This window comes from Carya illinoinensis, chromosome 5 (genome assembly GCF_018687715.1).
Source record: "Carya illinoinensis cultivar Pawnee chromosome 5, C.illinoinensisPawnee_v1, whole genome shotgun sequence".
NCBI classification, from domain to species: domain Eukaryota; kingdom Viridiplantae; phylum Streptophyta; class Magnoliopsida; order Fagales; family Juglandaceae; genus Carya; species Carya illinoinensis.
The window spans coordinates 2,289,136-2,302,492 of record NC_056756.1 but is presented as its reverse complement, the minus strand read 5'-3'; the positions used below and the strand labels follow the sequence as shown (position 1 = coordinate 2,302,492).

The following is a 13,357-nucleotide window of genomic DNA, read 5'->3' as shown; positions in this document are numbered from 1 at the left end:
ATCCTGTTTATGTATTCTTTGTACACTATTAATATAATTAACTGCATTATTTATTCATGCATCTGACTCAATTATTAGACTAAAAAACTGGATATTGATGGAAAATTATATGCGGATATTCCACACCCACGAGAAGAAATAGAAAACAATGGATATTGATGAAAAAGTTGCAGATGTATATATAAGTAGGATTATTAATCTCTCTGACACATCAAATTAGGCGTATAAGCATAGCATAGCCTAGAAAAGTGGTGCATAGACTGCTCCACGGCACAAAAACTTCCTCCTAATTATTCTTCCTTGTCAATAAATTTGGGAAAATATAATATATTAATAATTACTTTTTATTTGAAAACATAAAAATTATCCAGTTTCACGTTTAATTATCTCATGAAATATAAGCATTGGAAACAGCAGAATATTAAACGTTTAAAATGGAACGAACATTCATCATGTTCAAACTTTGAAGACATGGCCGGAGCTGCATGGAGAAGATTCTTATATTGTTGCTTAAACATAAGGGAATATGAAACGAGTAACTTCAAATAAATATTTGATGTAGATTAACGACTGAAGAAGAAACTATTGAGTTTGGAAAGACAGATCTTTTAATTGCTGAGGATCCACCTCCGACGGTGCCCGGGTGAGGGCACACTGCGCAGTCGTCGTCTTTGGGAAAGCTATGACATCCCTGATAGAATTAGCACCTGCTAACAACATAACCAATCTATCTAATCCATACGCGATTCCTCCTGCACAGGTAAAATAAGAACTTCCAGTGAATAAATATTCCGAGAACAGACTGGCGGGAAGCTGTTCATAAAAACTACGGTTCCCAATAGGAATGGTTAGATCAATCAGCAGGTTGTATTTGGATAAAATTTCTGTGGGGCCAATTTACTCTACAAGACTCCAGGGCACGTCCATAAAGTCCTAATAAAACAACCCAACGCAAAAAATTACTCATAAATTGTACTACATCTACCATTACTAGTCTTAAGAACCCTACGATGCAGCATACCAATACCCTATTGATTTCATAATTAGTAGATTCGTTCAAGGAAAATGTCCATGTACATAGGTATGTATAGTAACGCAAGTACTGAACTGTTATTTGTTAACAGCATGGAGTCTCATACCATGTGGAGGAGCACCCATGTCTAATGCCTCCAGCAGATAGCCAAACTTTGCATCAGCCTGCAGGAAATTGAAACATTGACACATTATTAGGGGAAAAAAAAAAAGGTGTTCAACACTTCCTCCAAACAAAATTCATCTCCCTTTGTCACCAATGCTGAATTGATTCAACTAATCAGAATTCCAAAAAAGAAAGAAAGAAAGAATCAAAGTCCTCCAGTAACACTCCACTCTTGCCTTCTCTGGCTATTAATATAAACTCGCTTCCTTTTATCACCAATGCTGAATTGATTAACGAGTCACCCCCCCCCCCCCCCCCCAAAAAAAAAACAGAGCTATTCAATAAAACCAGCCTCTTCCAGATGTGCTCTCTTTCCTTCTTTGACTCTTACCAATTTCACCAATTCCTTCAGCCCCACTATCTCCTAGACTTTAAATCCTCCACAAAAATTTTTAACATTCCCCCTTTCCTATTCGATTCCTATTCCAGCAAAGTAACCCAAAAATTTATTTATCATGCGACAAGCGGTTGTCACTTTCATACAAGCACACAGGCATTATGTATATTCTACATACATGGTGATAGAATTGGGAGAAAGGATGCCATGATTAAATGAAACGCCAAGCCTCACAACCCCTACAATAGAGTACTTATAGTATTGCGCTTCTGCCAGTGTTTTTAATGGAAACAGTTTACATGATTGTCTTGTATAACTTTCTAGCTCCTAAATTGTAATTAGGTGTTTGTTGTTGTATAGTTCCCATATACTTGGGCTATGCCTGTTTACTAGTTTCAATAAAATGTTAAATTACTAAAAAAAAAAAAAGTACTTCTACGAAAGCCACAAATTTTACATTGAAATTCCAAAGCACTGAAGGAGTTGATAGAGATATACTTCAATTTTTTTAATTGTATTAGAGTACTAATATCTGCTTAAGAAATGTATTGGACCCTCAAGTTGAATGATAAGAAGTTTAATGAGTAGTACCCCTGTTGAGGTCTTGATCAAACATATATTAACTGTTTAACAAAGTTTTGCATAATATTTAATGAGTAAAGTTGCATTTTTTTGCTGGTTGGTGTCGCTTGAGAAAGTTTTAACTACTGATAATTTGAGGAAGAGGGGTTTATATGTGATGGACTGGTGCTTCATGTGTAAAAACAATGGCAAATCTGTTAATCACCTGTTTCTTCGTTGTGAAATGGCAACAGCTTTGTGGAATGAGTTATTTGCAAAGGTAGGCATCGCTTGAGTGATGCCTTTTCATGTGGTGGAATTTTTGGCTAGCTGGCAAGGTGCAGCAGGAAGTGGAGGCAGTACAAGAGTGGAGAATGATTCCCTTATGTTTATTTTGGTGTTTATGGCTTGAGAGAAATGGGAGGTGTTTCGAGGATCGTGAACGCACAATGATGGAATTTAGGGACTTTTTCTTTAGCACTTTAAATTTTTGGGTGAACAATCTTGTGAGGGATATCAACATTTGTAACGCTTTTACTTAATACTGTTTTGCTTTAGCCTGTACTTGTGTGTATTCTCTTGTATACTTCCTGTGTACTTAGGCTATATCTATTTACTTCGAATAAAATCTCTTATTACCTATAAAAAAAAAAAAAAAAAATGAATCTCGCAATGCAATATTATCAATCCAATTCTGGCCTATTACAATCTTTTTCAATGGTTAGGTTATTTTAGGAAAGTTCAAATTGTAAATAGAATACGCAAAGATCAACAGAAAGCAAAGATCGCTGAGTACATAACACCATTTGATCTTTTGTAAGCAGAAAGAGTACTTTTAAGTGAGTTTGTAGCTAATGCTAATGAGGCTTCATTCACTCATCTGCTTCATGCAGAGAAGAAAAAAGGAGCAATTACAGTATATATATGGAGATATTAACGTGACTATTACAAATATATGTCAAAATATCCATATAAAAGGATCCACTTGCCTGTTCCTGGGAGATGCCAACAATTTCCAAAACCTTTTTTTGTATGTCGCGTTTATATATTCTCAAACTTCCCCCACCAATCTGATAGGAAATATGGTAATAACGGGTTGATATCAGCGGTAGAAGAACTGTAAAAGCTTCAGGTTTGCAGATGTCAGAAAATAAAAGGACAAGAAGAAAATAACAAAGCACCTCTACTCCATTGTAAACCATGTCATAAGCTAACGCACGAGCAGAGGCAACATCATTCATGTCTTCAGGATTGGGAGCAGTGAAGGGATGATGCAAGGCCTGTAGAATTATAATATTATGCATACATATACAGATGCAGAAAATATGCTATGAATGATGACACCCAACTACTTCTGCCAACACGCCCTTCATATCATCTCAACTCACCATCCCAACCACACCTAAATAGGACAAAAATCCTATCTTAAGGAACAACACAAAAATAAAGCAGTCATTGACTAACGCGTACAATACATCTACTCATTTCATCTCACAAGGTAGCCACTAAAATCCTTCAAAATAACATTAGAAAAAAGATGAAAACAACAAAACAAAGTGAACACAGAATGCCATTACTTGAGAGGAGAAAGTATGATCTGCTGATATAGGAACTAAAATAAGTCAGACGCAATCTTAAATTCTCACAGCTTTATCCAATGCCAGGAGTCTGTGATATTAGAATGAAACAGGGTGCTTAACTGGATAAATCACAAAGTGGAAAAGCAAACTTTCTAGTAATAAATAGATAAACAGGAACAAAATGTAGCGATACTTCTTTAAAATATTAATTAGAATCTAGCAATACTTTGTTTTGTGAAGTGAAAAAAAATAAATAAGAATTTATTGTGCCAATAATCATTTGAGCAATGAAATTCAATACCATAACAATTAATCCAGCCAAAACTTATCAAAATAAACAAATAAAAAGAAACGTGGGAAGATTCATAGCGATCATATAAAATCAAGAAACCATCAACAGTGAGGTTTTTCCCAAAGAGAGAATCACTTGAGTAAGAATGAATTACAAATATACTTATAAAAAAAAAGAATGTATTACAAGTATGAAACAGACCTCAAGCCTCTGCTCTGAATCATTCCACTCAAACATAGGGAAATCAGTGACCCACAAAATTGAATGCCTGGACTAAACATCAGCACAAAAAATAAATAAAAATTAAAGAAAATGGGGACACTGTGATCATACATATTATTAAAACTGGAGGGCAGATTGGAAACTTACATGGTCAACCAAGCACAACTCATGAGCCACAAATACCCTCAGACGGTCAAGAGTTCTATTTACTGATGCTTGTTGACCCACTGCAAACAACATAAGGTCACCTGGTCCAGCAGAGCATCGACTCAGCAGTTGCTCTTTGTTTGTAGGATCCAAACTAGATACTAGTGCAGAAATTCCCTCAAGACCCCCTAAATGAGGATGTTAAAACTGTTGTCAAGGGTGGAACTAAAATATCTCTTCACCTTCAAATATACATACCACCGCCTCCAAAAACAATATGTTTACCATCATCCACGACCTTCAAGAAAGGCAAACCCTTAGCTCCAGATTTGATAGCTTCATTGAAAATATCACCTTTCTTAAGGGCTGTATTTGAATAACTTTTAGCACCTGAGGACACGCATAGCACTTTAATAATTCCCCCACTCTTCAAGGTATCTGCAAAAACCCTGAAGGGGGATTCTGAGAAAATATCAGATACCTGCAGCTCCAATCAATAAACACTTTTAATAAAACCCATACAAAGAGGAACAGAGTTCAAGTATGCTACATCTTCTCATAACAAATAATCAACACCCCTTATTACTAATGACGTCCAGTCTTCGCATGGACCTTATGTAAGGAACATTCGAAGTGCATATCAATTCTCATAACAAATCATCAACACCCCTTATAACTATTGATATAGTCATTGCATGAACCTTATGTAAGGAATATTCTACAGCCTAAGGTGCAAACTAGATAACTATTAAAGGTAGTTGGAAGGAGCAACTGCCAATTCTGCAATATCCAGCAATGTATACACAAACAAATCACTTGTAGGTTGTATTTGGATGAGGGGATCTAAAAGCAAGAAGTTTTTTTTTTTATAAGTAAAAAACTTTATTGAACGAATGCAACTAAGCAAAGCCCATGTACACAGGAAGTATACGATAAAAGAAAGAAGTTTGACTAGCCATTATCAGTTTAAATTACTCAATCTGACCCTCTAGATGATGGTTACAAGTTATAAGAGAAAAACAGAGATTTTTCCTCCATCAAAGCACTTGGCTTGTGAATCTGATATAACACGTATACCTGATCATTTTGTCTAGCAACTCCAATCCATCAATGACTTTCATCAGTAAAGAAAAAAGGTACTTTTCATTATACATTCAAGCCATAATGACAGTGAATTTAAGGTAACCATACCCCCAAATCAGTACAAAAGAAAAAGAGATGGAGGATGCATGATGAGCAGAGAACTTCCATAACTGGGTACACTTAACAGATTTTTTTTTTTTTTTTTTAAGTAATCAAGAAGTTTTATTCATAGAAGTAGGCAAAGCAACTGGGTACACTAATAGATTATTACTTTTTTCAATAAGTAGGTACATTAACAAATTATTGAACCCAAGATAATGGGCACACTAATCAATTATTGAACCCAGCATAATGTGTACTATTGCCACATGCAAGCTTGACCTAAGTCGTATTGAAGTGTTACACTTCTTTTTACATTTGACTTTCACTGTATATGTTACATAATACTAGGAGCATCTCAATTTCAAATATATATATATATGTTTTTTACAAGTAAATCTCCATGTCAGATGTAATAAATGTTTCACATTTTTATTTCAAAATTAGGCACCACAAAAATGTTATATGTTACCAGATGAATTATAATGTGCCTATTTATTTAATAAGTAATGTGCCTATTTATGTGAAAGGTCATCAACAGTATTAACAGTCATGAGAACTGTAACTAAGACCAGGAATTGATGATGTGATATTTAAGCAAGTCAGGAAAGAGAAGACTACATCTTTCAACTCAAGATCAAATCTAACATCTGGCCTGTCAGAACCGTATCGACTCATTGCTTCAGCATATGTAAGCCTTGGAAAAGGGTTCGGTAGCTGTCCACCTTTGATCTCTAGAAAAACCTGAAAATATATATAATTTTTAAATAAACCTTGTAATTTGGAATGATGCTATCTTCAATCACGGTTAATAAACAATGTATCATAAAACAAATGACACATGAATATCTAGCATTGGCAATGGCTTATGCATATATTTGCATAATATCTCTCTAAATTGGTCACATTGGATTATACATCTTCAAAATTTTGCATAGCTATGAATAGTATTTCTTCAAGTTTGAAGAAGCACCATTCACTCTCCAAACATTATTTTACTGTTTTTTCTCTCTCCTACCTATTAGAATCAACATTGTGAAATTTGTATTAAGATGATTTCGATATATGAAAATTGTATTAAGTTGATGATACAAAGTGTTTTTTAGTATATATTAATATTTATTGATAAAATTGGTCATTTTGATATATTAAATTGGTAATATTTAGATTTATAGAATTTGTATTTTTGAGCAAATTGTGCTAATTGTAAAATATATAAAAATAATAATTTTAAGAAAATAATAATAATATTTTTTTATTATTTGGTTCAAAGATGCATAATCCAATGTGGGAGTTTTTCTTTATATGCAAAATCAATCTTCAAAAGATGTGATTTTGAAGATGCATATAGAGAAACCAATGCTAGTAACCATAAGATTAGTTGGCTGGACTGTCAAAAACAAATTGAAAAACTATTTGTAAAGATGTTTCACTAGAATTCAAGAAAAGGTGCCAATGAGCCTGGATTGGTTCATTGGCAAGCTTGGCTCATTACAAGATGAACCTGAACACAGTTAGGGAGCTCAAAGGCTAGGGCTTGTTGGTAGACCACAATCAGCTTTCACTCATTGATTACAGATTAATGCTACAGTTTGATAATTAGTTTTCAAATAATTTACTTGATACCATGTGGCCAATTGCTCGAACCCTCTTCTATCCGAAAGCATGACCATTTTCTCAGATAATGAGTGTTTATCTGACCTTTGAATTGAAAAACTCTAGGAATATGAGTTATACCTGATTCTACCCATATTAATATTGACTAAATCAATATTATTATTTTTTATGATGGATCAGCTGGGTTTTACACCCACAATCACACCCTCCATCACATCCTCGTGGGTATTTCGGCAATATTATTTGAGGTCATCTCTCTCCCCATCAATCCCTCAATCCTCCCTCCCTAACTTATATCAGGGTCATTCCCATGCCTATTCAAGAAGTTTCCTTCATAGTCTTCTGATTCAACCGGGTCCCCCCCATCCCTTATGTTCCCCCATTATCTTCTTCTAAACCTTAATCAGAATTGTTCTCATACCCAATCAAGGATGTTTCCATCATCTCCATCAGAATTATTTGCTGAACTTCCCTTGTGGCACTTACAAATATATATATATATATATATATAAATATAGATAGATAGATTTTGGCACTTCTCATAAAGAATGAGGGAGATTTTCTAACCTTTCTGATCAAATCTTCATTAAGCCTCAACATGTCCTCCAAAGGAGTGAAAGCCATTTCAATATCTAGCTGTGTGAATTCAGGTTGTCTATCTGCCCTTAGATCTTCATCTCGAAAACATCTGCAGAGATGAGATAAAAACTTGAATCACAAACTTCATTGAATATCGCTAGAAAATTAAACCAAAGACTTATCTTGAGGACAAAAGGAAAATTTTAGTTCTTAATCAATTTTTATAATTGAAAGCAGAATAAAGTTCAGTTGTTTTTTCTTCCTGTGAGTCTTGGATAAGAATGAACACCGCCAAGAGCACTGATTGTGACAGAAGAAGTCAGAATGCCCATATCACATTTAAAACAAATTATTTAGTCCAGTTCTCAAAGCTAGTAAAAAAAAGCAATTATCGTGTCACTGAAAATACATGATCAGACGCCAAGAGCCTAATGGCCTGATCGCATATGACACGGTTCTCCAAATGGAAAGCCTAGGTTCAAAACTCCCCACCCCTGTTTCCAAAAAAAAATAAAAAATACATGATCAGACAACTGGTTAGGAGAAGTTACCTTGCTATTTGATAATACTTATCAAAACCAGAGACCATTAACATCTGCTTAAACAGTTGCGGACTTTGAGGCAAAGCATAGAATGCTCCTGGCTTCAAAATAGACATTAGTGTGAAGAGGCCTGCAGGCCAATAAGTAAGAAGCACAAGCAAGAGAGATACATGTGAAGATTTATGGTTCTCAACAGAGTTTGCATGTTTAGTCGTTGAAAAGCACTCCGAAATAATCAAAGGCACATGTTAGGCATTAAGTAGCAGATGGGCTAATCTACTTATCAAAAAAAAAAAGTAGCAGATGGGCTAATCTCTTTCACTGTCTAAAATCATTCTATGCCGTTCCTACACCTCATCATCTTGAATACTAAATACTAAACGGTTGTAGTATTTTTTTTATCCCAAATTCAAAGAAAATGTAGCAAAAATGACATGTGAACAGTTTCATACATGAATCAAAGTGATGCTTTCAACGTACAAATCATCCATGAGAAGCCACCATCTCAGAGGTCAGATTTTAAAAAAAATAAAAAACAAAAAGATGCTGCCATAAGTGCCTTATCATCATGCCATTCTAGCTTTCCAAACCACTTAGCCTTCCTGATTCAAAACAAGGCCCTTCTAGGAAAATGGTTATAACGGTATCATCAGGAAGGGGATGCTCTTTGGAGGAACGTCATCGATGTTAAATATGGGAGCATTTGGTGAGGCTGGTGCTCTAATGAAGGAAGAGGGGCTCATGTCGTGGAAGTTTGGAAATTTATCTGTAATGGTTGGGAAGATTTACTCAATAATTTCAGATTTAAGGCGGGGAAGGGGCACACGAATCAGGTTTTGGCATGATATTTGGTGTGGTGATGTTGCTTTGAAAAACGCTTTCCCCTCTCTTTATAGGATCGTGTTAGATAATGGTGCCTCAGTGGCTGATAACATGGACATCTCTATTGATTCATTTCAATGGTCCACGAGATTTATTAGAACTGTACAGGATTGGGAGGTGGGAGACATTGCTGAATTTTACAGCCCGTTGTAGATGCTGAATTTACAGGCTGGAGGGGAGGACAGATTAATTTGGACACTTACAGGGAACAAGAACTTCTTAGTCAGATCCTATAACAAGGTATTGACGACTCACTCTTCCAATGCCTTCCCTTGGAAGTGTAATTGGTAGAGTGATGTTCCCCTCAGGATTGCTTTCTTCTGCTGGCTGGCATCCCATGGGAAAATATTGACTATCGACAAGCTGAAAAAGCGTGGCCTCTACATCATAGATTGGTGCTTCATGCACAAACACAATAATGAATCAGCGGATCATCTCCTTCTTCAATGTGAAGTAGTTAAGGTTTTATGGGATGAAAACTTCACTAGGCTCAGTATTGCATGGGTAATGCCTAGGAGGGTGGTAGATTTATTGTCATGTTGGAGAAGAATTCTGGGCAATCGTCACATCGTGGCTGTTTGGAAGATGGTACCTCTATGCCTAATGCGGTGCACATGGAATGAGAGAAATGGTCGTTGTTTTGACAACAAGGAACGCTCAACGGACAGGTTTAGGGACTTTTTCTTTCATACATTGTTGCTTTGGGCTTCATCTGTTGTATTGAATGGAATGAGTTTTAATGACTTTTATGCTGCTTTTCGCAGCACATAGCTTGTAATTAGGCTCATTCTTGTATGCTTCTTGTGTACTCGAGCATTGCCTAATTACGTGGATTAATAAAATCTCTTTTTACTTATAAAAAATATGGCAGCATCTTATACTTTCACTTAATTTCAACATAATGCACTTATCAAGAAAGGGATAACACCAAAAATGGGAAAAACACATAACACATTTATGCTAGAGTAAATCATAGGTTGATCGTATGTGATGCTTGTTGAGTATAACTGGCAAAAAAAGCATAACCAAATAAACAAGTGGCAGCTGGAAAAGTCTAGATACCTGAACTCTTGATGGTACCAAATAATCCCGTGCACCTTCTGGAGTAGATCTAGAGAGTATTGGAGTCTCAATCTACCTTGTAACCATGAAAAAAATTCAATGACAGATAACAAACCAAAGGTACAGAATTACTGACGAGCATAAAATATAAGTAGTGAAAGATAAACTCTTCCAAGACAAAAATACACTAATTTACAGGATGATACCTCCACAAAACCATGTGTGTCCTCTAGATATCTCCGAATAAGTTTAACCACCTTATGTCGCAGCATTATGTTGAAATTCATTTGCTGCCGCCGAAGATCAAGACATCGATATCTAATAAAATGTAAATAAGTCCTTTTAATTGGTAGAAATTCCAGAAATTTATATCGATTTCAATGACCACATCTGCCTCAGTATGAAAAAAGAATAATAGCACATATTCCTCCTTAGTTCAAAAATCAAACAACAATGTCCTCAGAAAATAAAGGAGTCGACCAGGAACTCCATTATAGTGCTTTATGCTTTGGAAGCAGTCCATAAAATTAAGTCAATCTAATGAACAATGAACAACTGATTAGGGCCCAAGAAATGAGACCGAACACAATTACTTGTGTTAAAATTACAAACAATATGACTAATGCAAGTCAGAAACATCAGAAAAAAAATTAAAGGGCTGGAAATGGCTAGGTTCAGTTGGGTTTTAAAGATCTCCCATCCCCCTGATCACTTTACACAGGCTTTCAGTATGTCATTTTCAGATATTGCTCAGTTTATGCATGACGTCTAACCAAAAAAAAGTTCAGTGAGAATGTGGCAGATGACGGTATGAGATGGTTTTGAATCAGGAAAGCTAAGTGGTTTGGAATCAGGAAAAAAAAAAATGTGAACATATGAGATTTGATATGAGAAACACTAAAAGAGGAAAAGAGAGCGCTCTGAGGTTTGGCTGTTCGGTGGGCCCAATGAAACAGAGGAGATATAGAGAGGCTAGCGGAGTTGGGGAGAAAATTGGTAAGTCGAGAGGGTTCATATGAGAAATGAATCTTTGATAAATGTCTGTAACCTTGTCAACTATAACTAATACTAGGGCACAGGATTTCTCTCTCATACAAACCGATACCCGATCCAAGGTTGTAGGATTGAATTGCTCAAGTTTATCAGGTTGATTAGTTAAATGAACAGTGGTCGGAGGAGTAAAGCATTACAAGTGTAATGTGCATTATAAATGAAAGGCTGATCATAAGTAACAAGAAAACTAGTCATACATCTGGAAGGTATAATTTCCAACATAGATGAGTCAAAAGTTGAGATGAGAAAAGTTTTACTACCTTAATCGGATCTCCTCCTTGACATAATCTTTTGCATCCTCCGCCGTGGTAACTAAGAATGGTAACTTAGACTTCACAGCATTTAATACTTGAACGCACTCTGCTGCAACCTGAATGTATAGAGGATATTCAATCAAACTACTGGAAGGAGACAGTGAATAACATATATGTAAAAATAAGGAAAATGACAACAAATTGGCCTGATCCATGATGATACAAGACGGATTTAACCAAGGGGGAAACAAGTGAGAAGATGCAAGAAACATCCTTTCAAACATTATTTTATGGTTATTCTATTCTCCGGTGTGTAGAGCACACCATCTACATCACTTAAATGGTAAGCTTTCATTTGTAAGATTCAAATTCTAAAATTTCTCTTCCAAATCAAATTATGTCATGTAAGCATTTTACTATGTGTGTTATCCATGCTAGATTATAAATAGAATTTTTATTTTTTTTAATAAGAATAGATTTTAATACAAGGAAAGAGGCATAGCCCAAATACACAAGAATTATAAACGGAATACACCCTAGCATCATCTAGGGACTAGAAATAGATACAATCAAATTGTGAAAACTATCCCCTCAAACGTTATAAGTTGAACTATAAAAATAACCAATTACAAGTACACTTCACTTCCATTTCTTTATCAATTCCAGGCATACTTGTATGACCGTACATTATATTTACATCAAAATGTGGATTGCACCTTATGTAGATTGGATAACCCGTCCCAAAATCACACATTTTCATTTATCTTTAATTGCATAACCACCAAGAATATGCAACATTACATGGAAAGTTCAGCCAAATCAACCTTGATAAATAAGTAACTACACATTTTAAAATTTACCTCTATTGAGCCCGTTTTCATCTTCTTGTTGACCGACTCACTTGGCCGAGACCGAACAATGCCTTCCACGGCAACCACATACTCAAGCCTCAAGTCATTAACAGTCGAATGGGCATTAGGAAACTCATCTGGTAGAGTTGTAACCTACAATTCAATGCAATTAACATCCAAAAAAGAAAAAGACAATTACGCTGACAAAAAACAGAAAATCAAATTAGCGACTGCTCAAATTAAGAACAGAGCTGCTATGTCTACATGTAATTCAGAAAACCTTGTCATCACCAATACCTGCAAAGTCTGCGCCGTATGAGGTTAAATTTCCTTTTATTTCATGATGAAACGCATACCTGAATGATACCAGTATGGTCTCTGAGATTGAGAAAGGTGAGACCACCGTGGACCCTGTGGAGCGCGACCCAGCCGCAGAGCCGAACCCGTTTACCCAAGTCGGCCTCGGATAATTCTCCGCAGAATCCAGTCCGACTGACCCATTCGAGAGAGTTGTTGGGAAGTGATAATGATGATTTGGTGTTGGGAATATGGGTAGAAGCGGAAGCGGAGAAAGCGACTCTATTTCTGGGAAGTGTTTTGGAGAATGGTTTGAGAATAGCACGAAGGAGAGGGAGGGACTTTGAGCGGAGAGATGTAAGAGGGAACGCTCTGAGGAGGAGGGACATGGTGGAGTTACTGAGACTGGGAAAGGTGAGGCTGTTCGCGATGTTTAAGGATTGCACAAGCGAGAGCGCGATACACGAGTGAGCACGTGCAGTGGAGCAAACATGCTGTAAGAGTAATGATACGTACTCGTCATGCAATTTATTGTTAAAAAAAAAAGTAGTCTTTTGTAACGTAAATTTAGTATTTATTCTTTTTTCTAGAAAGATTGTACAATGCTCATGTATTTTGTTATTGTAAATATTATTTTTCTTTAAAAAATAGTCAATACAAATTTTATCGGGGAAGAGATTATCTTACATTCACTAAAAAAG

At 35.8% G+C, this 13,357-nt stretch overlaps 1 protein-coding gene across 1 annotated transcript; it reads right to left on the bottom strand.

Annotated features, from left to right (window-relative positions):
• Positions 1-421: 421 nt before the first annotated feature.
• LOC122311299 (aspartate--tRNA ligase, chloroplastic/mitochondrial-like) lies at positions 422-13,100 on the bottom strand. Its single transcript, XM_043125807.1, has 15 exons — positions 12,716-13,100; positions 12,369-12,512; positions 11,515-11,624; positions 10,408-10,519; positions 10,202-10,273; positions 8,267-8,358; positions 7,704-7,824; positions 6,141-6,263; positions 4,623-4,818; positions 4,338-4,525; positions 4,170-4,241; positions 3,278-3,376; positions 3,086-3,166; positions 1,140-1,197; positions 422-752 (listed from the first exon to the last, which is right to left on the bottom strand). The coding sequence occupies exons 1-15, from the start codon at positions 13,043-13,045 to the stop codon at positions 583-585; spliced, it is 1,968 nt and encodes a 655-aa protein (XP_042981741.1). The 5' UTR covers positions 13,046-13,100; the 3' UTR covers positions 422-582.
• Between the last annotated feature and the right edge of the window lie 257 nt (positions 13,101-13,357).